At 38.1% G+C, this 27,612-nt stretch overlaps 3 protein-coding genes across 5 annotated transcripts in view; 2 read left to right on the top strand and 1 right to left on the bottom strand.

Annotated features, from left to right (window-relative positions):
* Positions 1–19,648, bottom strand: part of TDRD9 (tudor domain containing 9) — an 87,543-nt gene extending 67,895 nt beyond the window's left edge. For all 3 annotated transcript variants that reach the window (XM_050896920.1, XM_050896922.1, XM_050896921.1), the window contains exon 1: positions 19,472–19,648. In XM_050896920.1, the coding sequence (XP_050752877.1) occupies positions 19,472–19,638 (167 nt within the window). In that variant the 5' untranslated portion in view covers positions 19,639–19,648. The remainder of the gene's footprint in view (positions 1–19,471) is intronic.
* On the top strand, positions 11,626–13,092 carry RD3L (RD3 like). Its single transcript, XM_050896923.1, has 2 exons — positions 11,626–11,924; positions 12,795–13,092. The coding sequence occupies exons 1-2, from the start codon at positions 11,626–11,628 to the stop codon at positions 13,090–13,092; spliced, it is 597 nt and encodes a 198-aa protein (XP_050752880.1).
* Positions 19,649–20,473: 825 nt separating the features above from the next.
* On the top strand, positions 20,474–26,949 carry ATP5MJ (ATP synthase membrane subunit j). Its single transcript, XM_050896924.1, has 4 exons — positions 20,474–20,625; positions 22,867–22,990; positions 24,800–24,820; positions 25,685–26,949. Exons 2-4 carry the CDS (start codon positions 22,867–22,869, stop codon positions 25,708–25,710), a joined length of 171 nt encoding a protein of 56 aa, XP_050752881.1. The 5' UTR covers positions 20,474–20,625; the 3' UTR covers positions 25,711–26,949.
* Positions 26,950–27,612: the final 663 nt, after the last annotated feature.

Here is a 27,612-nt window from a genome sequence, read left to right as displayed (position 1 = left end):
GGTATTATCCTATATATACCTGGACAAACAGAAAGGGATGGAACATTTTTCTAATGAGTTTCAACAAACATTTGCTGACAGCAGAGGAATGACAAGATTCAGAAAATTAAAATCCATTCCAGGCTAGGAAAGGACAACACTAATGAAGGGACTATTCCAGATTCTACTTATGAAGCATGTGTCTGTCCGATACACCAGTTATCTCTTCCCCATTTCTATTTCCTCTGACACAGTGAAAACCCACATTTCAGTACACCTGCCCTGTTATAGCATATATTCCCCAGGCTTTCCAGATTCCAGCCTTGGCACTCACCTACTTTTAGACTTCCCCTGGTCTTTTGATCCCCCAAATACATTACAACATTGGCAAACAACAACTTTTCAGCTGCATATATGAAACACATTCCAAATTTTACCAAATTAAGAGGCAGTAAAAAGCATTTTTGTGACTCTAATGCAATTACTGAAAATTTAAAGTCATCAATTTAAGGAAATGCAGGAGCCTGCAGATGTTCTGCTTTTTCTTCCTTCCCCCTCATTTAAAAAAGGCGAGAGCTTGATCTTACTCAAATCAAGGGCACATCTCATCCTCAAAAGCAGCCAGATTCTGCAGCTGAACCTGCAAACATATGACATTATGTCCACCCCATGCGGAAAAGGCAGACGAAATTATAAAGCACTGAGAACACGATCAATCAGTAATGTCACTCAACAACAAGCAACTCTTGATACATCCTAGCATCTGTAAAACATAACACGTCAGCTACCTATGAAGGTGTACACATCTCAAGACCTACCTATTTTGGAAAATACTCTCAGAAGTAGCAGACATGGGAACTTTGAGCCTGACAAGCAGTGGCCAGTAGGAGGCTTTCTGACCAGGCAAAAAGGTAGAACACAGCATGCCTCTTTCTTGAAGAGGATTAACACTGTTTCTTAGAGATAACGGGATACCTTCCTTATTCCTTACCATGTGGTTTAACTACTATAACATTTTTCTGAAGTGTGACCGATCTTGGTACATATGACTACTGAAACTAATTTTGAGCATTTGATTGGGACAAAATCTTTTAAAATATTTCTTATTTGGGTTTAAAGGAAAATTCAGCGTCATAAACATAATATCAAATACTTCAGGGGAATTACTAGAAGGGAAACACAGTTTAACACCAGAAATTGTTGACACATTCAATTGTAAATGCTTTCAAATCCACTGAGGGTGCCTTTCTTAAAATAGATTCAGCTAAAGGTCTTCCTTTTCTTCAAGCTACAGAAAGACCTCTAATAAGTCAATAAGGCCATCATAACAGAGTACACTCGGTAAATTTTTGTATTTGAGCATTTGGAATATTAACCAAAGCATTTTTGCATACACTTAGTTATCAAAAATAGAATCGATTGCCCAATCTCAACTATAACTGTGACAGGTAATTTGTTTGGCTCTTTTCAGTGACATATACTACAATGCCAATGCATACACTGAACACAGTTAATGTCTTTAGAAGCGATGCTCAAAAAAAGCCTTATTAAATGAACAAATCCATACAGTCTTATTCCCTGAAAAAATAACACTGCTTATGCAGCAAACCTAATTGTATAAAGAAAATATTCAAGTATGTAATGAAATTCCAAGGATTACAATGCTTGCTTATCCAATTTCAGATAAATTTCTGTTAACTATTTAATTTTGGGTAGAAGCTCCTATTCAAGGCCATATAGCTTCAAGAACATTTCCATCTTAGAGACAAATTGAAAAATTGAAGTGTTTTAGGGATGTGTTTTTAAAAATTCTTATAGATGTACTTTTTGCTTATTAATGTTCTGCCTCATTTGACACAAAAATCCCTGTTCACACGGGACTGGGAGTTGAACACAAAACTAGTGTCACTCATTTCACAGATCACAACAGAAGGACTGCCCTAAATCATGGCTTCTATCACACACACAAACTGTCCACCTACTTAGAGATCTGGGGCGGGGGGGAGGTGGAAAATCACTTGAAAAAACACTTAGCCTTATAGCATACAGAGCAATATTTTGCTGTACAATTTTAGTATGATATATACAGTAGACTGTTTCAAAGCCTCTTTTCTGAAACTAAAATAATGTGACACTTTACATAACTGAACATTTGCCATGACAGCAAATAACCTTCCACTGGGTTTACTGAAGGACATACTAAAAATTACTTTCCTTTTAACTGGCAGTTGGCGTTCCATACATTTAGAAGACTGGTCTTACCTGCAGAAATACACTAACTTTAAAGAAATAATGTACTGTCATTCAAAATCCATAATGTTTCAGTTGCAAAACCAGAAGATTATTAATAGAATTCAGAATAAGTGAAATCTATTAAATACTAAAATACAGATTTTAAAGTGATTTACAGATTATTTTAAGAATCTAAGAATCAATGAGGTGCCTGCTTTTTTCCACTCAAGAGAGCTGTTCTAAAATGTAATTAGCTAGATTTAGTGACAAAGTCTTCACATATAGGCATCTTAAAGGCTTGCACTGCTCTTCCTCACAGCAGTTATTCAGAGCTCCTGTTTTAAAACCTTAACTAGCGGGGGAGAGGGAGAGAGGGAGTGCACCAGAACTACTTTGCAAAATCCTGAAAAACTCAAATGCAAACATTTGGATTTGGATGGACTATATAAACTCAACATCTCAGAAACATTTCTTCTACATCAAACTAATAGCTCTGTAAGACCTTCCGTCTTCCACCTTACCCACAGTTAAAATCCAAGAAAAACAACCACCACAAATGCCAGGATGAAACAGCCCAAATCCTCAAATTTACTGTCTACTGCTCTGGGATTTTATGCCAGTGGGGGAGACTGGGATGAACTGCTGGGCTTCAAAGAACTAGACTCTTCTTGGAGATGAGCTGTTGATGAGCTCCTCTTTCTGCAGCTATAGTTCAAATAGCGATGGTTGGAAGAGGGCAGCTGTTACCTGTGGCAGATGGTGACATGCCACACAGCAACTACCTCTCTACCACACATCAAACAGTTAATTCTGTAATTAATGTTATTATAATTAGTTATGAATTAGAAGTTAGATGGGTGTTCATATTTATTAATTTAAACCAAAAGTACACTTCCACTATCAAGCACTGTTTCTCATCCTTTAGCAACATTCACAAAGCATCTACACTCCTTAAAACTTAAAAATTCATCCCTTCCCTCTAACCAAAAAGAGGCAAGGAACTTGGCCAAATAGCAAAAAAAAAAAAAAATCCCCATAACATGAAAACAAAAGCATTTGGTTATCAACTTGGTAAAATCCAGCTTAAATAAATCTCTGAATAAAATACAATGCAAGTAAGAGACTGTGCTGAATTAAAAAATGCCCATGAAGACTAGTATCAAATGCAAGATCCCCTCAATTTCAAACTGACACCTGTAACTCCCCTATTAGTGAAGTGTCACCAGCACCAGAGACACTAATGCTACAGACAGTCCAACTGGAAGAAATCAGCTTCAAACATGTCCTGATTTTATTCACCACAGCAACAGAAGTACAATGATAGCTTACACAACTTTCTGTCAGTCAACACTGTTAAGAGAATTATTACCGTTGTTAGCCGTCACAGTAAAGGACCAAACAAGGAGTCTTACCAAGACACCTCCTGTGTAGGCTCATGGCAAGTTTTGTTCATAGTTGTTAAAAAGCGAAAGCAGTAGTCAAATGCTGTCTGAAGCAATCAGAGAAGGTAAACTCACCATCTGTCTGCAGCCCGAAACAGCTACAGCAAGTTGTTCTATCAAAATCAAAAGAAAAATGCACTGCAAAGTTGATCGTTAAATCCAAAGAGTGGGGCTGCGTTTATAAGTGGAAGCAAATCATCTGACTTGCTAGCTATGGATAGCTACAAAAATGAAATCTCGCTTTTCTCAGATGACTGGTAGCATTGGTAACCTTTCTATGTAACTGTTCTGGGGCTGGCTGGGATAGAGTTAATTTTCTTCATAGCAGCTCCATGACACTGTGTTTTAGATTTGTGACCAAAACAATACTCCTAAAACACAAATGTTTTAGTTACTGCTGAGCAGTGTTTGCACAGCATCAAGGCCTTCTCTGTTTCTCACATTGTGCCCCCCTCTGTGAATAGACTGGGTGGTACGCAAGAGGTTGGGAGGGGGCACAAACAGGCAGATAACCCAAACTAACCAAAGAGATATTCCATGCCATATACTGTCATACTCAGCAATAAAAAAGGAAAAGAAGGGGGTTTCAGTTAGGTTTGCCATCTACTGCTCGGGAACTGGCTGGGCATCGGTCTGCCTGTGGGAGGTGGTGCGTGACTCCCTTTGCATCACTTGTTTTCTTTCTCTCTTCTTCCACTTCTTAAACAGTTTTTATCTGAACCCCAAGTTTTCTTGCTTTTACTCTTCCATTCCTCTTCCCCCATCCCACTGGCGGTGAGCGGGGAGTAAGCAAGGGGCTCTGTGGTGCTTAGCTGCCTACTGGGCTTAACCCACAACAATAAAGTATCAGCCCTTCACACAAAATCCAAGGCAGCAAACCATAGTATGTGACTGTATTACCCACAGATGCTAACAAAGAAATGTGGAACATACACCACTATGCTAATGTGCTGAAATGTTAGCTAGCTAGCAATGGTTATGACCTGCTATCAACACTTTTGGTCAAATAAGAATTATGATGGTAATTTCTTGGTGTGTCATTATCAGTCTCATTCACAAAGAGAGCTATACTTCTTGCCTCTTTCAATTGCAAGAGTCAGTAGCATCTCAGATGGTATAGATGCCATAAAATCTTCCAAAGTAAAGAATAAGAAGCTTCTCCTCCACCTGTTCTCACCATTTGTCACACCTTGTTGCTCACATTAGTACAATATTTGGTTAAATGGAAGTGTTTTTGAAAGGTTTGTTTCATTTTTACCTAGAATCACTTCAGTGAGGCAGTTCAAAAGCACAGCCCCATGGCACAAGAAGACAGGAGATCTAACTGCTGTGCAGGACCAACAACCGGCTTTCTGTGAAAAAAAAGTGTGTTGTCCAACAGCACACTCAATCAGCACTAAGAACTACAAATTCAATACTTATTTCAGATAGACATAGTAGTGGCCCCAGGTTTAACTAGACTGCTTTTTTATCACAGGACCTGGTTGTCAGTTTAGGAAGTTCCTTTGCGTATGTGATGTTAAGACATGTACGTTAAGACTACAGTCTTCTTGCTATACTCAGAGCTGACTTGGATTTGCAGCTTTTTTCTCCCAGAATACAGTTACAGAACAATACTTGTTCACAAGGAAACACTACACTGGAAAAACAGTTGATCGCGAGAGAACTTTTATTCTTTGTGAGAATTGCAGATTTTGCAAGAATAAGTTTGTTTCAAGAATATGCCTTCTGCATTACAGCAAATTATTTATTACAGTAGCGTTGAAAGGTCATAATCAGACTGTAAAAATTATTCAACCACACATCATGCAAATATCTAAGTTTCCTGTGCTAAAGAGATAAGTTTTTTTTAAAAAAGCTTTCAAGAGATTTCAGAAAGCATCAGACAGGATAAAATAAACATTTTCTGTCACCTCTTTTTAGCTAAGAAATATTACCTTGCCATAAACAGTCCCATCTTCTAAAGTAGCTGGTATTAAGGTTAGTTATGATGATTTTCAAGTAAGAACCCACTTTTCTCTAACGCTACTGCTTATACTAGAGGAAGGTTCCTGTAAACATCCACAGAACTACTTCGCTGTTATTCTTCAAGTACTCCTTTGGAGTTACGCTTTGCTATTGTATCAACAAAGCTAAAATCCAGGTATATTCAGCACCCTCAGAACATGCATCCCATGTTTACTCATTCTGTTTCCCTGTGGTAAGTTTCAGCTATTTAAATCCGCATGTTGTCTGTTGTACTTACATCTCAAGCGTATGTAAATATTCTTACTCTGTAGTTGTGCTATGCCTTCAACATAGAGCTGAGGGCTCCTAGTTGGTAACAAATTTGTAAGAGTATTGACAAGGAGAGATTCAAAAGTTTTAACCCTGAAGAACTTTTTAAAGCAAGCAGTACTTCTACTTAAGTAAACGCTAAATCTTTGCAGCCTCACACCAGTTATTTGATTCCAGAATATCTTAATCATCAAGTTTCCCCTCACAATTGTGATATCAAACAGGAACAGGCAAAAGAGGAATTCCTAGAACAGATGAGACATTTTGACTACCAGACATTTTCAGGTTAAAGATTAAAGCCATGAACTGGACTTCCATGCCTTCACACGAAGCCACACATGTGGCTGAACAAAACCACTTTGAAACTGAGGGTTCTCACAGCAAGTGCTGGGTTTAGATGCATCTCTTCAGTACAAAACATACCCAGAACATAATTGCCACCATGGATGCAGCGCTGTCTTAGAAGGAATTCTTTAAAGATGACGTACTAATACCACACCAGATGGACACTCCTTTTCCCTCAGTCAAGTAAGAACTAGTAACGGACTCCCTAAATATGCCTCCTACTAACCAGAATGAATCAAGCAGTAAGTGGAACGGTGCCTCATGTTTCATTTAAGGGTGAAAGAAAACAATAAACAGAGCACGGGGCCTCAGTAGGAACTGTTCTGCCACATGCACCAGGGCATGCTCGTTATTCTGACTGGTGATCCATAGTCAGTCATTATGACGATCACCTTCTAAATTAGAGGCTATGCCTATGTTTATTGAAGCCAGTAGGGAAAAACCTCCACACCTTTCCATATTAATCTATTCTAGAGTAATTTCATGTAAATTATGCTTACTTTGTGTACTCACATAACTATAGGAATGTAAGTTAAGCTACCTCAATGATTCCTCACTTCTGTATTTGTAAGCCAAACTTCATGAAACCAGCACAGCTAAAAGCCATGGGGAAACCAAATATATCCACCATAACCCATAAGAAATCCTCATCACAACAAAGCAGAATCACTATCGCAGAGATGCATTTAGATTGCTCCATCGTTTCATGTGTGGTTGTCTTCACTCACCCATACTGATGCAAAAGTTTAACCGCCTCCTCATACACAAGCTCTACCATGCAGACCTCTATTTTAGATTGCCTAGCTCTATTCAACCACTCTTACGGTGAAGCATTTATTCTTCATATGGTCTGAAGGCACAGGAGACAATTCAATACATCTAGCTGCATGGTCATGCAATCAGAGCTTCTCCACAGGCCTCCATTTCTACTGTTATTTCAGAAAAAGGCTTCTGGGAAGTATGTGAGTATTTTACTTACACAGCTAGAGTAATCTGCAGTGGAAACCATACACACAGTGCAATACAATCATTTAGTTATTGCTTATGGAATTGCTAGAAAAAGTATTTTGTACTCTCTTAAGAGGAAAAGTGAGATGTTCCTCTTTTCTCCTCCCCTCGTCTATCATCTCCACAAACCAGGTTATGCAGTCTCCCAGCCAACTGGCTAAGTGAGAAACATCTTTGTAAACTGGTAGAATTGACAATTAGTTCAAAAAGTGAGAACTGTTTGATGTGAACCTCCCATTTACCTGGGGTTGGGTGGAGAATAATAAGTATAGGAGAAAGAGGAAGACATTGACACTTTGGAATATATATTTTTTTTTGGTACCAAGAAGTCCACAAGATAAAAAATAAGCTATCACCAAGGTTTTAAAAAAGTCTGTTCTGTACAAAGCCATTTCAAAATAGAAGGGAATAACCTGTGTGTCTTACACAGGGATGCAAAGAAAGAGACCCCATTTTATCCACTGGCTGCCACCCTTATTTGCTCACTTACCCAACCAATTTTCAATTAGCATGTGCTCTTATAAGGCCATTGTTTCGGAATAAGGCTCTTTGCTGATGAACCTGGACCTGCCATAGCAAGAAAGGAAAGACCACTAAAACTGTCTGAATTGATTTATGAAATGAAATCTGCACTTTGGCTCCAGCAACTCTTGCTGCTCCCTCAGTTCAATTTGAGAACAGCATCAGAAAACAAGCCTGAAATATGCTACAGAAAGGAATGGTTATCTTAAGAGAAAGCATAAGAAATGCTTCTATGAAAAGACACACTTTTCGATTTACCTACATAAGAGGAGATATCATTCACTGCAGTTCAAAGAAAATTATTAAGTTATAGAAACAACAGATGCTTTAGGAATTCATTACATTCCTTGCCTCAAAAATTAGGAAAACAAAGTAAAAGGAGGAGGTTGAAGGAAAGTTTAAAAAAAAAGTTCAAAGAATCTTCAATTTACGTTTTATATTACACACACAGACAATAAGGGTTAATTTACAGGAAAAAAAAATCAATTAGCAAACAACTGCTCTGCTGCAGTGGCAGAGTAAATTGTGGCTTATTAAAACAGACAAAAATTACTCATCATTCTGTAACTAATGTTATGGTCTCACTCGAGTATTATAATGTGTTTTAGTCACTAATACCAGCAAAGAAAAATTCAAAAAAGGGAAACTGAAACTATAAAAATATTGGTTTGGTATGCTACAGAAAGAAAACAGAAGTGCTAGGAGTGAAACTTCTAGAAAATTTACGGAAGTGAGTAATGAGATGAAATGCCAAAGACAAGAGAGATTCAGAACTTAAGACCATAAATCACTTTTAAAAACACAGCATCTGAGTTATCTGAATTTACACACTGAAGGAAAGCACAAGATTGCTAGATGAATGTTAAGGAGACCAAAGCGTTTTTCTCCAATAATGAGAGAGTCAAAGAACATTTAAAAAAAAAAAAAGAAAAAGAAAAAGCAAGAAACCTAAAGATAAGTAGTAAAGACTTCACACCATTTTTAATTTTATTATTGTAATTTTAGGGACTGCCTAAAAATTAATGAGAGGAATCAAAATATAGCCTCCCCCCCAAGCTAAATCATAACAATAACTCTAGTTACTAATAGACAAACTCAGTAATGCCTTCAGGGAACAGACCCACTATCAACCAAAGTCAAGCCAAAACTTCCATCCTGACACAGCACTGCAGAACCACGAGTACATTTAGGGATAGTTGGATGGAACTGTAACTCTCCACAAAGCTTCCAGGATTAACCACTGGCTAGCAACTGCATAAAATACTGCTCTACTTTTAAGTTCCAGTTCCCAACGCCAGCCTCACATTAGCAGTCATCTCTTCCTGAATACAGATCTGAAATGCATACAAAATAAGAAGCAATACAAATTTTCAGCTTTGATGTTCTCCTACCAATGCAAAGATAAATATCATTCTCAGTATCCTGCCTCACAAAATTTGATGATGCAGCCAAAGATTAGGGAAAAAAAACAACCAAAAAACACAAAACCAAAAACTGTTGTAGGTTTCTTAATTTGCACACCTTCTGGTATGCATCTCTAATTTGCAGACACTACAATGGTTTTATACTGTACAGCAGTTTACTTTCAGATTTGATACAGCGGAAAAAAGTGGTGACACGTTAACTGTGCTGTAAAGGAGGTGGCAAGGAGCATTTTAATTTCATCTGAAAATCTGTCAGGACAGTTCTGTCATCATAAACCTAGCTCCCTTCCTTTTTCATAGTACCACATACAATGCAATGTGAAAGCCTTCCAGCTGAAGAGGATTAATACTGACATTTGAATTTTTCCAATGTATAAGTAATATCAGCTTTAATAACAGCCATACACGTCATCCTTTATGTTGTATGACATCTAGAACAAATTTACAGAACCCTTGTTCTCCCAACAGTTCAACACACCAGTGGAAGCAAAAAAGTAGGAATGAAAAATACTTACAGGAGCAAAGACAGTCATTAGAACAAGAGCGAGCAGAAGAGAAGGCATTTTCTATACCATGCCTACTGTTTAGATTAATAGGAAGAGACTAGATAACTGGAACAGAAAATGGCTGTTTCAGCGACCTTTAATGTGCACAATGCCATCCCTGAAAATGAATCTTAAAAATGGATATGCTCAAAATACTCATCAAGAAAAGAGGGAGCAGGCAACTGACAGCCAGTTGAGAGAGAAGCAAAGTCTATGGTAAGACTTACAATTCTGGGCTTTTTAGATCAGTTTGACCTCAATTTGCATCTCCTTACTATTCTGTTCCTTTAGTTAGATTAATGTGTCTTTCATGGCACACCATAGGTGTTACAGACTGGCTTCTTTAAACACATTTGAAATGTTAATTAAGAATGCTAACAGCTATGCACAGTAATGAAAAAGTGTAGTACCATGAGATTGATGAAATTCATCTGGAAGAAGTATTTAATATAGCAACATAATCCTGAGCAACTGTCAAATAGCTTTTTTCTGTCAACACTCATTTAACAAAGGCTTTAGACGTTCTTTACTAGAGAAAGACTATTCTTAGCTGTTTAAAAATGACAGTAGAACAGCCTGATCCCCCTCTAATGGGAGAAAAGTCTTCCAGCATCTCAATGGCCCGAAAGTTTAGTTTGATGATAAAAGCAACACAGTTATTTTTAGCACTCTACAGGCATAAAAATACAGCTCTAAACTGACCTACAGCTATGCACAGCTAAGCATCACATCATACGACAGCCTTAACTTTAGCTAGAAGCACATCTGTAGTTGCTTCAGACTATCATTATTCATCTCACTACCAACAATACCTTTGGATGGATTTATCAACAAGCATTTGAAATTGTTACCATCTTTTTTTAAATTGCTGCCATCGGCAGAACTCAATTCAAAGGTAGGAGATCTTAATGGACTTTGTAGAAAGTATTTGAGAGACCATGTTAGGTTAAATGGATTACTACTTCTCTGGTACAGAGGATGAAAAAGAACCTTAAAAGCAGAAAAACTTAAACTGTCATATTCAGTACAGAAAGTCATTTTTCTAAGCACAGCTTGAGTAAATGAAAAAAAAAAAAGAAAAAAGAAAAAACCTTGTTTTCTTGCAGCAGTAGTAACAGCCTGGAAACAGGATATGCTAGAATAAGAGACCTTCAAGCAAACTCACCTGAAACAACACTGTTCACAGACAACTGCAAAGGTAATTTATGTTATTTTATTCCAATTAGTATACTTGTGTCTGCATGATTTGTAACAAACTGCAGTTTAAAAGCCAGATTTTTGTTTCCAGGTTATGTAAACAAGAATTTATTCAAAATAAGAATTGATACAGAACTTTTAAAAACAGATCACGCAGGGTTCCAGCACTTAACTTTATTTAATCACTTTTTAAATGTACAGGTAACTTCAAATTTTGGAGGTTTGGGGTTTTGTGTTTTGTTGGGGGTTTTTTTGTTGTTGTTTTGTTTTGGGAGGGTTTCTTGTTTGGTTGGTTTTGGGGTTTTTTTTGTTTGTTTGGGTTTTTTTTAAACCATATATACTACCAGGATAAAAAATGAAACATTCCTAAGATGATAGATATGCACTTTTAAATGCTGTAAACTTCACATAGTTATGTTAACTCAGAAAACAGACAGAAAATATTATAAAATGTAAGGCTTGTCAGATTTAATTATGGCTTGGCAATTATTGTTATCACGACTTATATTGTACTGAAAAATATTTTAGGATCATTAATAAAGTTTCCTTTAAATATTCAGTTGCTAAGAAGGAAGTCTACAGGTATAAACAACTATCGGCTGGACAGAAATAAGCAATTTTTTTTTTTTTCCCCTCTTACCTCACAGCTTAAAAATGCCACTTTTTGGCTGGATGAAATGGTCAAAAAATGATTCCTACAAACCCACAAGATATCCTGGATCAGAAGTAGTTACAAAAACCCTACTGAGGGAATTGAAATGGCACCTGAAAGAGCGTGAAAGATTAGTGCAAGAGATTGAAAATGAACAAAAAGTCCAGAAGACTGGCATGGATTACAACTGGCTGAAGAACTACCAAAACCCTCAAGCAACAATTCCCGCTACTGAGCAACGGCAGCTCGAAGTTCTGTGTTCACAAATCCAGCCTTGCCAGATGGGAACTGTTCTCAGCAGGTAATTGTTTCATATTTCTCTGAGTACTCTATCATAAGTAAGATGTTTCTTCTACCTAATTGAAGCTTGTATTTGGCTCTGATCTTTCTTCCAAAGTAACAATGACCAGCAACTGGAACACATTTTTACAGGTGTTTTAGAGATTACATCTTTTCTTTAATATGTTGTACTCAAAGGAAGTTTTTAAATCAGGATTTTCCTGGTCTGATCCAAAACAAGGGGAGTCTCACATGCTTAAACATGTGACCTCTCAATACTTTGAGTTTTTCCTCTGTTATTTACCCCCAATACTTATTAAATAGTAACCCAATAACCAAAAATCAAATTAAAGCACTAATGCAATGCACTGTTACGCAGAAACCCAGCTTCACTGTCCAAAATACCTGAAAGCTTCTAAAACTAGCAAATCAGTGTAAAAAAAAAAAAATCCCATTTTTTAAAAACAAACAAACAAAACCCCCCACATTTTACAAAGAAAAATTCTCCTATGCCTGTATTTTAAATACATTTTCTAGGGACACATAGAAATGACAGAACAAGCCTACGTGCCTTTTAAAGCCCAGAATATACCTAAGGGCAAAGTCAGTTTAAATCAAGTTACCCAGATGGGCCAAAAAAAAAAAAAAAAAAAGCACACCCAATAACAATAGCTTTCAATCCTCATAATAGCTGGACCACATCCAGTGCATTGTTAGAGTTCTCTTCCTCTCAATCTTTTGGGGGATGTGTGTGGGGAAACGTTGCAGCAAGGAATAAATGACACCAGAATGCAGTCATTTCCTCCTCCTTCCCCTCCCCTCAAAAGACCAGAGAGGAAACAGAAGAGTTTTCTATGCTGATGATTAGATTTCAATTTTTGTTTGTTTCTAGATTCCGTGAAGTTTTGGCAGAAAATGATGTTTTACCCTGGGAAATAGTCTACATATTCAAGCAAGTTTTAAAAGATTTTCTTACTACCACTGAGAGAGAAAACCAACAAGATCAACTGGTAGATGCATGGAATACAAATTGCCCTGAACATTTCAGCCTGCCTGGAGACAGTTCTAACAAATCAGACAAAGATGAAATCCCCACCGTTTCAAGTTATGTCGACAAAAACACACAAAGCATGTTTCCCACCTTCTCTCATAGAATCTGGAATCTACCCTATTACTACCCATCAAGTTAAGTTGGTTTGTGTTTCTTTCAAAAAGCTATGTAGCTGTTTGCATTCCTTTCTTGTGATTGCCATCCACAAACATAGGAATAAGAAATGTGACATGCTCCCCTTTTTTCCAAGTTCAGAAATTAAAATCCTTGATTACAGCTAGTATGCAGTAAACAAACTTTAAATATGAACGCTCCTTTTACCTTTATAGTTCCTTAAAAACGTTGTGTTTGAAGGCACCTTTTAACCAAAAATGTAGATGTTTCTGAAAAAACTCTGAAGCATATTTTTTTTTAGCCATATACAGTTAGATGTATTTAAACAAGAAAAGGCTGCTTTCCATATTTTGAAATAGGCATCAATCCACAAAGTGTTAGGCAAAAACTTCTGTATTTGTCATATAGCTTTTAGGCTCTATGGGAACTTTACACTGTGTAAGATAAATGGTTTAATATAATATCAGGTATACCAAATAAACTGGTAAATACTTTTTGGAGCCGAATAGTTATTTCTTAACTTGAAGAGTAAGTTCTAAAATGAAAACAATGTCAGAAGTTATAACATGCTGCATGTTCTGTTTCTGTATTTTTTCCAAACTGTACTCTGCACGTGCTGAAGTACTGTGAAGGTAGAAAACTAAACGAAAACATAGGCTATTTAATGGCATTTAACAACTAGCTCTCTATTCTTCAAGAAATTAATGAATTATTTTATTTCAAATAGTTGTACTTCTTCATTTGACTTATTGGAAGCTATCCTGACACCCAAACGCTGCATTAAACTTAAACGTTTCGATCAAATCAGACAGTACTTTTCTAGAATAGCAAAAGAGTCAACAGATCATTTCCAAGGCAAGAGGTGATCATTTTAAATTTAACAAAATTTCATGTTTTTCAGTTGCCATCATATATCACTGTGGGTTCATAATAAAGTTTTACAAGACTGATTGGATACGTAGCAGTTATGGTCACAGCAGACAATTAGAGCAGAAAATCAATGAAAACATATGCCAGAACTCGGTTTGCTACATTTCCAATTGGGCTCCCATCACTGTATGTAACAAATTTTCACGTCTTACATAACCTCTTCATCTCCAGATTTCCTTTTAATCTGTCTGCCACATCATAAAAAATGGACAAGACTCACATGGCCCAATTCACAAAATGCACTGTTTTGCAAACATGGAGGAAAACTGCTTCCTCTGATATTTTCTTCAAACATACCGAAGAGGACATTCAGATTTCCTCAAGTTGGTAACATACAACTGAAAGATATTTCCTTATGCTCCACAGTTGTATCCCCCTCCCAAGAAAGAAGTTACTAATAATGCAACATAAATTGGGTGAAACAAATGGCACAGTATTTTTATAAAAGATAAAAATACTATTATAAAAAACCTTTGGAAAGCTTATGATCTAGAGAATATTTCATGCAGAAGAGTGGTACATAATATACACAGAAGGTGAAACAATCAGAACTCTTGCATACACCTAACTGACAAAGCACGAAAGGACTAGAGTAAATCAGTTCCTACAGGTTTAGAATAATAAAAAATTGCAGCTCAATACCAAAAGTAACCAGTCCCTCCACTTTCCATAAACTAAATACACAAAACATCACAAGCGTGTGTAAACTCATTATATCTGCACTCAGAGCTGGTATAAACTCTTTGTCCTCCTTTTGTGCAGTTGTCAGTTTGTGGATAAATAACAAAAGTGTTGACCTCAACTTACTCTGCTCTATTGATGCAGAATAAAGAGTATCAGATTCTTTTCATGCAGTTCTAAACAGTCCAGACATGGATCCCTGCAGGAGGGCAGGAATGATTTGAAAGAAAGGTTTTTCCTTAGTGATAAAGCTCCCCAAAGAGTTAAACTTCAAGTACCTTTTCCATAGGAAAGAGGGTAACAGGTACTGAGCATATAAAAGGCGTTAGCAGAATTAATATTACATTGAGAATTAACATCCACAATGCTGGTTTCAGAAAATAATCTTTATTTGGTCATACATGCAAGATTCCTGCAATGGCAATTCACATAAATTAGTTTCTTAAAATGGTACCCTCACAGCTTTCTATTGGAAAATAGGTGAAAAAAGCCCTAAAAATTTAGCTTCCAAATTTTAGTTCACGGAAAATGGTAGACGAGTAAACATGCAAGGTCCACTTACCTTTATGATCATCAAAAAGGGGTAGGAAAAACAAAAACAAAAAACCCCCCCGCAAGATGACCACAGATACAACTTACCCATTCTTCATAAATTTCACTTTAATATAAGCAAATGCAGTCTTCTAAGTCCAGAAACAAGGACCATCAACTACAACATACGCTAAAAGGCAGTCACTGAACAATAGTAAAAAAATGTATCTAGGCATCATAGCCAATTCAATGTTAAGTCCCAATGCAATGCTAAGGAAATGCACAAAAAGGCTTACCTACTTTTATGTGCATGTTTTATTGATGAAACTGATACTAGGCTACTGCATCCAGTTCTAGCATCCACACTTGGAGGGAAAGGAGAGGTAGAAACCAAACGGAACTGGAGAGGGTACAAGGAAAAAAATTATCCATAGGTTGAGGAAATGCCATCCACTAAGACCTCACTTTGTCCATTTTTTCAAATACAGGAGAGGTAACTTTACGGAATAAGAGCACTTTCATCTGATGAAAGTATTAGGTACTCTCTCCCTAGTTAAAAAGCAGAGAAAAGCATAGAAAAAGCAAAGGTGTAAGAGCAAGAAGACAAACTAAGTTAAATGTATTTTAAAGAAATCTGCTAGGTTTACCGCAACATGCTACAAAAAGAACGTGTACCTCAGTCCGCCAGCTAAGACACACAATTTTCTGGAATTTAGCTTACACTTAGATTTCAACTATAACAGATAGCAGTAACATGGCTGCTATAGGTATCTGGTATAGGCCAGTCATCATTTCCCTGCTGAAGATTACTGCTGAGAACTCAACTGTTGCTTTAAGCACTTTTTATTTATGGCCTACATGATTTGCATGAGGTGATCTGAAACCATATTGTTCCTTACACTAACCCAGCTGTTATTTCTGACATAGGCAGGCAGCCAACACAAACCTCTCTGGTGACAAGAGAGGTGAGGGGTAATAATTTCAAAGGGCAGCAATGTCGCCCACCTGCACAGGTGTCAGGCAGAACAAACAGCATGCAATATTTTTAGCCAAATAAGCTGGCTATAAAAAAGGGCTAACTTGGTGAAAGCTACACCTATGAAATGCAAGAAATCAAAGAGAGAATAACCACCTTTTCCACACTTAAGCCTTTATTTAAAGGTTTTAACGTGAACCACAATTGTTTTGATAATAAGGAAGAATTTAAGGATCTAAATTTCTTTTCGTTCAGTTAAACATAATCAGTGGAATTAAAAAGTTAATCAACGAGCTATTTAAGGATCAAAATTCCAGCCACAATTTCTGAGAACTATTATCTTTTCCTAACAAGCTCAATTACTAATACTGCTATTCTAGAGGTAGTTCAGATAATAAGATAATCTCAAAAGCCTTGGAAAATGAGGCATTATTGGTAAAGGAAGAGAACACATTCTATATCTCTTTTTAAGGGAGACGTGAGGCTTTTAGATCCCATTAGATCTAAAAATTGCAAGTGTGTAAAATACACACTTGCAATAACACACCTGTAATTACCGTTACCAATTTGGTATTAATCCTACACATTCTTACATAGAAATTTAAACAAAAGAAGTAGGAAGACAGTCTCCATCAAGAATCGTATATCCGGCTTGAAATAAATATAAATAAGCATTTGAAAAATTTGAAATAATTTTGGTTTTGATTTTCCCAAGAAACAAACCAAGAGTTTTGAAGAAAATATTAAAATTGACTATTATGCTACAAGCAGCCTCAAAAGGAGAAAAATTCTTTTGTTCTCAGCTCTTCAAACGCCTTAAGAAGCCAGTGAATAAAATCTAAGCATTTCCTACTTGCATCTAAACCTTCTCAAGACTCTTCAAGTTTTGCAAAAACTCTCTAAATGTAAGCACATTCCCAGAACTGTGAAACAGAAGCATATATGGAAACAAAACACAGCTAAGCAAACACACCTTCTTACAGAGGTTCTTTTCGTTTTGCAGCAGCACATACATGCACCTATCACCTATGCTCAAAGATTTTATACCTGTCTAATGATGAGAAATTCTGTCCACACTTACATAAATGGCTATTTAGGATGCATATCCCCTCTCTCTCTTTCTCAGATGGGAAAGAAAAAAAGGAAAACAACAACAAAAAAAAAAAATCAACCTGTAAAAATAACTTCTCTCTGTTAACACAACTGTCAAACCCCACAATTAGGTTATCTGCTAAGGCTTTTGAGTGGAAAGAGGTATCTGTCTAACCAAATATAAATATTTGCCTCTGCCTAGGCACACAAGGCTTGATGAATCTTGCTAATCTCTCCTGTGTGAATTAGTAGATTTCAGTGGTTTAGTGCTCACTTGGGATCAAGAATCTCCTGTCAAACTCTTCCCAAGTACTACAGAAATGTTATTGGCACTTAAAGACTGAGAAGTCCCAGACATCTCGTACGTACTGGTTTCAGTAATTACACTCACAGTTAATAACCTTAAGAAACTATAAAATTCCGTCTGGTCGCTTCTGGAAAATTTTAGCTACTCACATAAAAACCAGTAGCTCTAAGTCAGAGATTCAGAGCATGCTAATGGCAGCACTTTTACATCAAAGGACGAGAGGTGATAGATATTTTGATGCGCCAGTTTTGTCCTTTCCCTGAAGGAAAGACAGAAACTGATAGCCTGAACAGTCTCTGCTGAATTGTCAGGATATCTGCTGTTAAGACGTTAGGCAAAAGGTTCATTCTTTCTCAGAAGCCAATGTACACCCTTTAAGAGAGTTCCTGAAACACAGCGATCCATACTGCTATACACCATATGGAAGGGAAGAAAAAAAAAACAACAAAACTTTCACTCTAGACTGTACCTCCAGCTAATTCTGAAAAAGCCTTTAGTATGTGAAGTGCATACAAAAGACTTTTCTATAGTGACCACGGATACACTAACCAAACCTGACCTAAATACCAAGATTACTATGCACTGCTACAACACCTTCCAGTTTTCCAGTTTAGGCAGCATCCAGGGGAAAGTATTTTTTTGTTTTCAATATCCAGACACTAACGAAAACCAAATGTACCTGGCTGCTATGCAAATACACATACGTTTCTCCTCCTCGGCTGTAAACTCTGCCATCTGAGAATAAAGCAAATCCAAGGAGTGACATGCCAATATACCTTGAACTAGCTTTACCCTGGTAACTTAAATGCTTCAGATTGCTCTTGTGACCTATGAACATACACAGTTCAGTTAGAAAAGACATAGCAGTCCATTCAGGAAAACAGACTGTTAACTGCTGTTCAGAGAAAACAAAAGTTCCTATAGGGACACAAACAGAAAGATTCAATTTGAAAATAACTGAGAACATCTGCTGTAAGTGACACCAGTATCTCAACTGCTGGAGAGGAACATAAGAAGAAGGAAGAAGAACAGATAAGAAATGTCAGTTTTTCACAAATTTGTAGCGTAAATAACAAATTAAACTTACCAAGAAAGGTATAGGGTAGGTAACACCCACTTATTATTCAATTTATTTGCTTACAAGCTTTGGTATAAATGAAAAGCACTTAGTTACAAATAACATGAAACTACTGGTCAAATAATTTATGTACTGTAAAATAATTATTTGACATTCAAAGATCAGCCACTGAAAACAACATGATAAAAGCCAGTAATACTGTTAAGGGACTATGAGGGAAAAAAAGATCAGGCCAAATCATTAGTGGTGCTCACTGATTTAATACTTAAATGCATAAAAAACACACTCTGTAAGAATATTATTCCCTAATGAACAAATAAGTTTACTCCTGAATCTCATTTTATTTATCACTTGCCACTGCCAAAATTTCTAAGCTACACATCTGAATCAGAATAAACCAGGTCTTTTCCAACACTGTTGCAGTTTTTCAACACCACTTGCCACAATTGCATGCCAGCACTAATGCACTTTAGAGAAAGCAAATCCTACACATATTATGTCTAGTGATGATCAAGACAACAGAGAGAAGTATTAAACCCACAAAAACACATCTATCCACACCTGGACTACAGCCACAAACATTATCAAGGGTGTTAGGAATCCAACAACCACAGCACCTCGAGCCCATGCAGAGTGGGGGAGCCAGAGGGGGCACTCCAGACCCGCAGCAAATGCCCTGCACACCCGGGGCCACGGGCACACCCACGAGAGAAGGAAGGCCACCGGTGCCTTCACAGACAGCCCTTCACCCCGGGCGTGAGGAGCATTTCCCAGCTGCGAAGAGCACAGGCCCAGCACCCCGCACTCACCCCGCAGCCGTTAACGGTTCCCGTGTGGTCAGGGGACCAGGGGCGCGGCAGGTGGGACTGCACAGGGTGCCAGCCTGCGCCTCCTCGCCCAAGAACTCGACGGCGGTCACGGCTTTGCCGATGGTGAACCAGTCGCTGATCTGCTCCCCCGTGAGCTTCCGCAGCATGATGGCGGCAGCACGCACCTGCCTGCCCGCCCGCGCCTCGCACCACGACTCGCGCCTCGCGCGCGCCTCCACCCCCCCTCTTCCCGCCCTCGGCCCGGCCCCGCCCCTGGCACGTGACCCAAGGGCCAGGCGCCTCGCTCTGCCGCCGCAGCTGTCGGGAGGTCGCTGCTCTCGTTGCTGAGAAGGCTCCCGAGCGGCGAGCTCGGCAACTCGGCCGGCGGTCTCGCCTGCTAGCTCCTGTGCTCTGCCCAGGACAAGGCTCACTCCCCCTTCTCAGCCACGAGAGGCGCGGGGCAGTCAGTTTCCCCCTCACACCCACAGAACAACGGCTGAGAGCTGCTTTGGAATCCCGGTCACCCTGTCCTTCCCGTCGCCCGGAGGAAGTGGCCTACAGGCACGTAGATGCCTCAGCCCTCCTGAATCTGACCCAGCGGGTGCCTCCCGGTCCTCCAGGACAGGCTGTTCTCTTAAGTGACACGCTACATAATGACTCGCGACAGGCCCTTCCCGGCATTGTCCTTGCGCAGGACACTCGCAGTGCTCCCTTCTCAGGAAGCAGGAGTGAGGTGCAGACTCGGGAAAAACACTGGTGAGAGGGAGCCTGGGACTGCGTGTGGCTTCCTACAGCGACATGAACTCTGTGAGGGCCGGGTAAGGCCCTGGAGCGGCTGAGGCGGCGCAGGGACGTGACGGGACTTATACGTTGAGCGAGGCTGCTTCCCCCGCGCACTCCAGGGCATGAGGAGCGGCAGCTGGGTTGGGAAGAGGCATGGCGGCACGGTGCCCGGGCTGGCCGGTCGAAGCCGAGGTGCGGAGGGTGCTCTTGTCCTCCGCAGCCATAGGGGGCGCTGCGCGGCGACGGCGCCTTTCTTAGTTCGAGGTCTTCGCTCGTTGGCGCGTCCTTTCCCAGCATCCCCCGCGGCGGTAGCGGAGTCCATCCCCGCTCGGTGACCTTCGCTCGCGGCCCGCGCGCTCCCGGCTCTAACGGTGGGTTTCGGCCCAAGCGAGCCCTGCCGGTTGTTGGCAGGCATGGCTCAGGGGTGTCTTGGGGAGACAGTTGTGGTTCAGCCTGGGAAAGGGCGGGGGGGAGGGAGGGGAAGGCGCGGCAGGCGCGGCCAGCTGCCCTCGAGCTCTGCCGTTACACCCCCCACCCCCCCCCGCTGAAGGAGCTGTGTGGTCAGGCCCCGGGCGGGCGGCAGGTTCCCAGGGCTGCGGTGGGGTCATGGCGGGGAGGTCAGTGAGAAAGCAAATTCAGCGTTATTCCGGATAGATTTCAGAAAAAAGGCTTGAACAGCGTCGCGCCCACTGAGGCCTTGGGGAAAGGTCTCTGCCGGCTTTTAGCAGGGTGTTAATTGGAAATAGCTTTGCTTATTCTCTGTGTTTTGTAGTGGTTGGAAAATCCTTTCCTTCCTTTCTATTCAATCTCCTTGTTTGTTACTATGTCTTGATATGCTTCTATAGCAGAATGACTGCTATTGTGGCACTATTCATCTGAAACTACAAATACTGGAAACTCTGGGGAAGGTGCAGTGTTCTTAATAGTATTGGTGAAAGCACAACACACTTTCAGGAAATCTATCCGCAATAATAAATTTGATTGAAATGCCTGTCCATAAACAAATAAAGATAAATGTGGGTTTGTTTATAATTATACTTTAATTACCATGAAGATGCTTTCATTCTTTAAGAAGCACCTAGATTTTTCCGGTTGTTTTAACACTGGCTACCCTTGCATCCTTTTCTCTTTGAGGCCTGCCAAAGGATGCTTTACATTTAGTAATGGCAAATAAGTAAGCATTACCTCATAGACGTTTAAATCTGCTTTTCTTTCTTGGGACTCTGGTTTTTCATATGCTGTCTATATGTGTATACAGCTGACTTTATTGGGTTGTAATAAGTGTAAATAGTGACTTTATTGGGGTGAAGTGCTGTATGTAAGACAGTAGGACATAGTATTTCAGTGCAATGTGGTTGTCGTGGTTTAACCCCAGCCGGCAACTAAGCACCACGCAGCCGCTCGCTCACTTCCCCCCCACCCCTGGGATGGGGGAGAGAATCAGGAAAAAAAACTCGTAAGTTGAGATAAAGACAGTTTAATAGGACAGAAAGGAATGAAAAACAATGATAATGATGATAATAATAATATGACAATAGTAATACTAAAAGAATTAAACTATACAAAGCAAGTGGTGCACAATGCAATTGCTCACCACTCGTTGACCGATGCCCAGTTAGTTCCCAAGCAGCGATCCATCCCTCCCAGCCAACTCCCCCCAGTTTATATACTGGGCATGATGTCATATGGTATGGAATATCCCTTTGGCCAGTTTGGGTCAGCTGTCCTGGTGGCGTACCCTCCCAGCTTCTTGTGCCCCTCCAGCCTTCTTGCTGGCTGGGCATGAGAAGCTGAAAAATCCTTGACTTGGTATAAACACTACTTAGCAACAACTAAAAACATCAGTGTGTTACCAACATTATCTTCCTACTAAATCCAAAACACAGCACTATACCAGCTACTAGGAAGAAAATTAACTCTGTCCTAGCTGAAACCAGGACAGTGGTGCAAATGTGTACTAACATTGTATGGGAGTTAGGGTAAGCTTTATTTTAAAGCATCTTGTATTTTTCTGTTTGTCTAACAAAGCTGCATAGAAAGGCAAACATCATCAATAGGCTTCTTGCTCTTGGGGCATATTTTGAAAGTAAAATATTCATGATAAATCATTAATTCAGTAGCTTAACATCATTTATTTTGCTGTTTTGAGTACAAATTACCATGTTGGGAGAGACAGCTGTGGGGGAGGGAGGGAAACTAACTTGGTAGCGCAAGGAAGGAGCCTCTCTAGCTTGTCTGAAACGAGGCTTTCCTCCTGAGATAATCCGAAAACATTAAAAAAAAGCTGTCACTGATAGGGAGAGAGGAGCCTAGCTATTGCTACTCTGTAAATGCCCTGTTGAGTCACCTTTGAACCCTTTCCTCAGCTGTAATTTATTAATTTTTATTGTCTTAGCCCATAAATTGTAACCTTAATTCTGAATTTTCATTGCTTTGGAATAAGTACTTTTGTATGTTTGGGGATTTTTTTTAAACCTGTAAACTGTTGCTGATATATATCAGGAGTACGTATATACATAAATATATATATATGCGTGTATATATATAAAAAATATAGCAGGTAAGAACACAGTTGCAAAACTCACCATGGCAAACCTTCTTATAATTTTCAGATGGTGCAGACCATGCTTCCAAAGTCATTGAGAGCCATGAAATTCTACTTCACAACCGTATACCAAGAAATATGGGTTGGTGTGGCATTAACAGCTTATGTCTATTACAAAATTTCATATGGTGGTAAGTTACACTTTATAGTCTTTGTTAGCTGTTACTTTACAGATAAGGTTTATCGATGAGAATATCCTTAACAGTTAGAAATCAGTCATTGAAAATATCCAGCAAATAAGAAATTAACACTCTTACTTAAGGCTAGATCTTTGCCATAAAAATTTATAAGTTTTAACATACTCGGTGTAGAAGGTTACACTAAAAAATACTCAAATACCAGTGTAACTGTGCCTACATTATGAAGATTAGGTAACATAGGAATTGTTTTTAAAAACACACATCTAACTTGCAACGCATAGCCAGAGGCTTTTGCTGTAGATTTGTCCTGAAGGGGAATGCAAGACTGTTCTGAACTAGAACTCACTTTGATTAGAAACTTTTTTAGAATCCTTATGTTTTTGAGTTTTTGTTCAATGTCTGCAAAAAAATACAGTTTTTAAAAGGTTTTCCCATGTGAACTTGTGAAAATTAAAGCACTTAGTTTATTTTGGGCTGATGCACCCCAAAATGTGAGGTATATCGCTGAACATTAAAATGTGTGTTACTTGGTGATATTGGATCACTTTCTCAGAGGAAGAAACAGAACATCTAATGTAAAAATAATACATTTGAGTGGGCCAGGTCCCTCAAAACAGAAGGGTACAACAGTTTATGGTGTCTTCAATTTAGGCTATGCTGAAAAAATTCCAAGTCAAACCCTTTACTAGCTGTCATGAACAATGAAATGTTATAAACTGTAGACAAACTTGACAGGGAAAGGAACCTCTTGCTGTGGGAACAGCTGAGTGATGTTACCTCAACATTTCTCTGGCTTTGTCCAAATAACTTGTAGCATGTCCAAAACTGTTACACTACACTTACAAGCTTAAGTAAATATAAGTAGTTGAACAGAGAGGAAAAAAAAAAAAAAGTTGTAGCTTTTGCTTTAACTTCTTTAATTTCAAGAAGAATTCAAAATTGACAGACTGTTTCAAGTTTGTGTTCATGTCATGCCACTTTTATTTTCATTTATGGTTTAGATAATAGATGTGTTGGTGTAGAGTTTTGAGGGCCAAAACCTTGATATGGGGCAACTGTATGCTAAGTATTATTTTAAAGTGAAAATAGCTTTTAACAGCTGTAGCCCTTTCTGCAGTTTGGGGAACAGTTTTGCAAATAATACATACATTTATAGAAGAGTATATTGTAGAATAACTTAGATTGGAAGGGACCTCTTGAGCTCACCTAGTCCAAACCACTGCTTAAAGAAGTTAGATCAGGTTGCTCATGGCCTTATTCATAATTCAAATGAATATTTCCAAGGGTGGAGATTGCACAATCTCTTATGACTGTCTTCCTTGTGAAGAATTTTTTTCCATCTATTTTTTTCTGATCACTGTGAATCAGTATTTTAGGAGAACAATTACAATGGGAATGTAAAATAAGCTATTTTACTTACAAAGAAAGATTTTAAAGCAAACTATTCTTATCACTTCAGTTCACGTCCGTATGTTGTATGTGTATATATATCCATATATTATGTAAAATAGTACTATTCTGTATACATTTCTTTTGAATTACAGTAGGAGTCTTGATGGCTACAATTTCTAAATGCATCAAGTCTTGGTTAATTAAAAACAAACAACTTTTAAAAAAAATCAAGATAATGTTTACTGACCTGTACCATGGAAAGTACATGTTGTACACTTTTTAAATCTTGTTCAAGCCAAGTTAGCAAATTATAAGTATTGTAATCTAATTGCAGTTTATCTGAAAAAAATAAATGGGAAATATTTTTTTAAACTGTCATTGTTCAGCTTGTTTTTTCTCTTTTTCCAGGCAAAAAAGCAGTGGCAGATAGTAAGTATTAACTATCTAATACCCTGTTGTATTTTTTAAATGAGTGCAGTAAAAATTAGCTCAGCATATGTTACATAAGTTTGGGGTTTAAGTTACAGATGTAGAAAGTTTGAAGACTACTTCAAAATATGTAGTTTTGGTTGTATTGATGGTTTTATAACCTAGAAACATCTGTGAGTCTGCACAGGTGCTACCTCGGTCTCAAATTGTCTTTTGCATAGGTTTTAGGAGTAGAATAAAGTTGTATGCCTTGATTGGGGGGGGGGGAATTCTTTTAATAGTAAAAACCATTTAATGGAATTACTTAAATCAGCATGATTTCAAGAGTAGCTGCTATTTTAGCTGTTAAGAAACTAAGAAGTTTAAACTTGTATTTTTATATCCTCTATAAAGTAGTGTTTAGATATTTATGGACAGTTTCTTCTGACATCACATTGGAATTTAATTTTTCATGAGCCGCTATATCTCAGTTAACTTTCTGTACCATGATAGACAGCCCATTTGCTCCCAGTTGAATTTGTATATGCAAATGTTATTTACACTTTTAAATGTGTAATTAGTGAAAATACTGCCCAATAGACTTAAGGATAATAGCATAAATAAACTTTAATTTAGAAAGAACCGTACCAAAACTGAGGAAGAATGGATGTTTGCCTGTAATAGTGCTTTAAAACTTGCAAAAGAGGATTTTTAGTATCGGCCAAGTTTATGTATGTAGTTTGAGGGTTTTATTTGACAGGGCAGTTGAATCTGCCAATTCTTGTGCTCAGATGTAGATACAGTTGTCTGTTCTAGGTTCTGAACTACATTCCTGAATTTATTTGCTCTACTGTTTGAACAGTCTAAATCATGTCTTTGTTTCAGAGTCCTCTGGTGCTGGTCATCATTAAAGACCTCTTCTTGGAGTATGAATTTGGTGGTTCGTCATCTTTTACTGTAAATGAAGCAAGTTACAACCATAGGGAAGTTAATTCTAAAACTGTACCTGATCCATCTGCTGTAATTAGAGACAGAATAAACCCATTGAGCAACAAGGAATTAAACATGTTGGACAAAGTATGCTGGAGTGTATTGTTAACCTAACTTTTAGAATAAGCATTTTTTGTTTTCTACAGTTCTTCCAAGTTCCATGTGAAACTTTTTCAATAGTACTTTGAAAAAGACCAAATTTCTATAACTAAAATTCTTAATAGAATTAGCCAACATTTCTTAAAATAGTATTAAGCCTTTTTTTTTTAAATATATCTTTTTTGGCTAGAACTTTTGAAATACTCCATTTACTTTTAAAATGTCATTTAATAATACACCAAGTGTAAGGACTTAATTCTCAGCTTTCTGTCAACTTGTGGTGCAATAATTAAGGGTACAAAAAGTTCTTTTTAAAACCTTACTTTTTTTTTTTTAAAGAGTTCTTAGTTCTGCAAAGTTGAAAAGCAAAAGCTGTATTATTACTAAAACACCATGCAAAACGTTTACAGAGGTTTTTAAAAAGTATATTATTGGCAAATATCTTTTTTTGTCCTTCATATTCAGCAGAGCTAAGGAATTATTCTGAAAGGCTCTTCCTTTAGTCACAAATTTTGCAAAGGAGTAAGTAATAACATGCGCATATTGTATGAGAAAATTGATATTACATGGGCCCTCATCTGCCTTTTGAGCTTATGAAAATCTCAGAATTTGAAGGGAATAATGAAATCACGCACTGTGGCAGCAGTTAATATGAGCATAAACAAACATTTAACTGACTTCAGAGTTTTCCTTTTTCCTGATAATTTAGAAGTAATATATGTATTACTAGGATGGGTCATTAGTGGTTTTTGCAGATAGCTGTTAAAGTAACTCCGTAGCTAGTATTGTATTTAGGAGACTCTAGGAACCTATACTATCTTACAAAAATCAGTTTTCAGAACTGTACATACTGAATTCTGTACCAAAGATACATAGTGTATAAAACCAAATTTGGACTTCATGTCATGTTTTGTTTAAATTTAGCCTAATCTGCTTTTGAGAAGATTAAGAGGCTTAAGTCATTTTAATGACTTAATGCTTACGTACATCTTTTTAACTACTTCACTGAAACATCTTAAGTCTTTCAGCTTGATTAAAGTTTTGCTTTTCAATCTCTCTGACTGCAGTATCTGGCCATAACTTAAATACTTTGTATTTGAATACTCAGGAGCTTGATAACCTTACCTGCTGATGGTAAACATTCCAAACACTGTGTTGCCTTTAATTTCTTCAAAATTTGTACTTCTGCTTAATAGCTATACCTACTATAAGTAGAGTAAAATTACCAGTCTTATTTCTCTGTAAGCTTTTTTGAAAAAGGCAGGTATAGCATTACTCAATTTGAAATGGTGACATCTGTCTTTCATGCATTCTTGACATTTCTTCCACCTTCCACAGTTTTCCTTGTTGTTGCATCTTCCCTTGATACGTTTTAGCTGATTCTTTCATCACTTTCATCATTTCTGTATGGGTTTTTCAGTGTTTCCTCACTGCAGAAAAATGAATGAGAAGTAGAAAGAACTCACTATTTGTTTCTTTACATAAAACCAAAACCATGCAGAAGGGAACAGAGAATAAAAACTAGAAGAAAATGGAGCTTCAAATGAACAGATACTAGGCCAGTAGTGATTACAGGGTGGGTCAGAGTTGTGGTATAGTTAATAAGTGGTTCAGATTGAAAATTTATGCCAGGTAAGGAGCTATACATGCATTTGTAATGCAAATTTATGATCACTAAGTTATAGTTCCTAAGATACTACACATACTTCAAATGACCTGCTTTA

Source organism: Gymnogyps californianus, chromosome 5 (genome assembly GCF_018139145.2).
Source record: "Gymnogyps californianus isolate 813 chromosome 5, ASM1813914v2, whole genome shotgun sequence".
Taxonomy (NCBI): domain Eukaryota; kingdom Metazoa; phylum Chordata; class Aves; order Accipitriformes; family Cathartidae; genus Gymnogyps; species Gymnogyps californianus.
Note: the sequence above shows the minus strand (reverse complement) of the source record. Positions and strands in the feature narration are given on the sequence as shown.

Excerpts from the sequence above, each read along its gene's own strand:
- RD3L (XM_050896923.1), top strand. The coding sequence starts at position 11,626 with ATGCCACTTTTTGGCTGGATGAAATGGTCAAAAAATGATTCCTACAAA. Across the intron at positions 11,925-12,794 it reads ATGGGAACTGTTCTCAGCAG|ATTCCGTGAAGTTTTGGCAG; the intron begins GTAATTGTTTCA and ends GTTTGTTTCTAG.
- ATP5MJ (XM_050896924.1), top strand. The coding sequence starts at position 22,867 with ATGGTGCAGACCATGCTTCCAAAGTCATTGAGAGCCATGAAATTCTAC. Across the intron at positions 22,991-24,799 it reads TTACAAAATTTCATATGGTG|GCAAAAAAGCAGTGGCAGAT; the intron begins GTAAGTTACACT and ends CTCTTTTTCCAG. Across the intron at positions 24,821-25,684 it reads CAAAAAAGCAGTGGCAGATA|AGTCCTCTGGTGCTGGTCAT; the intron begins GTAAGTATTAAC and ends TCTTTGTTTCAG.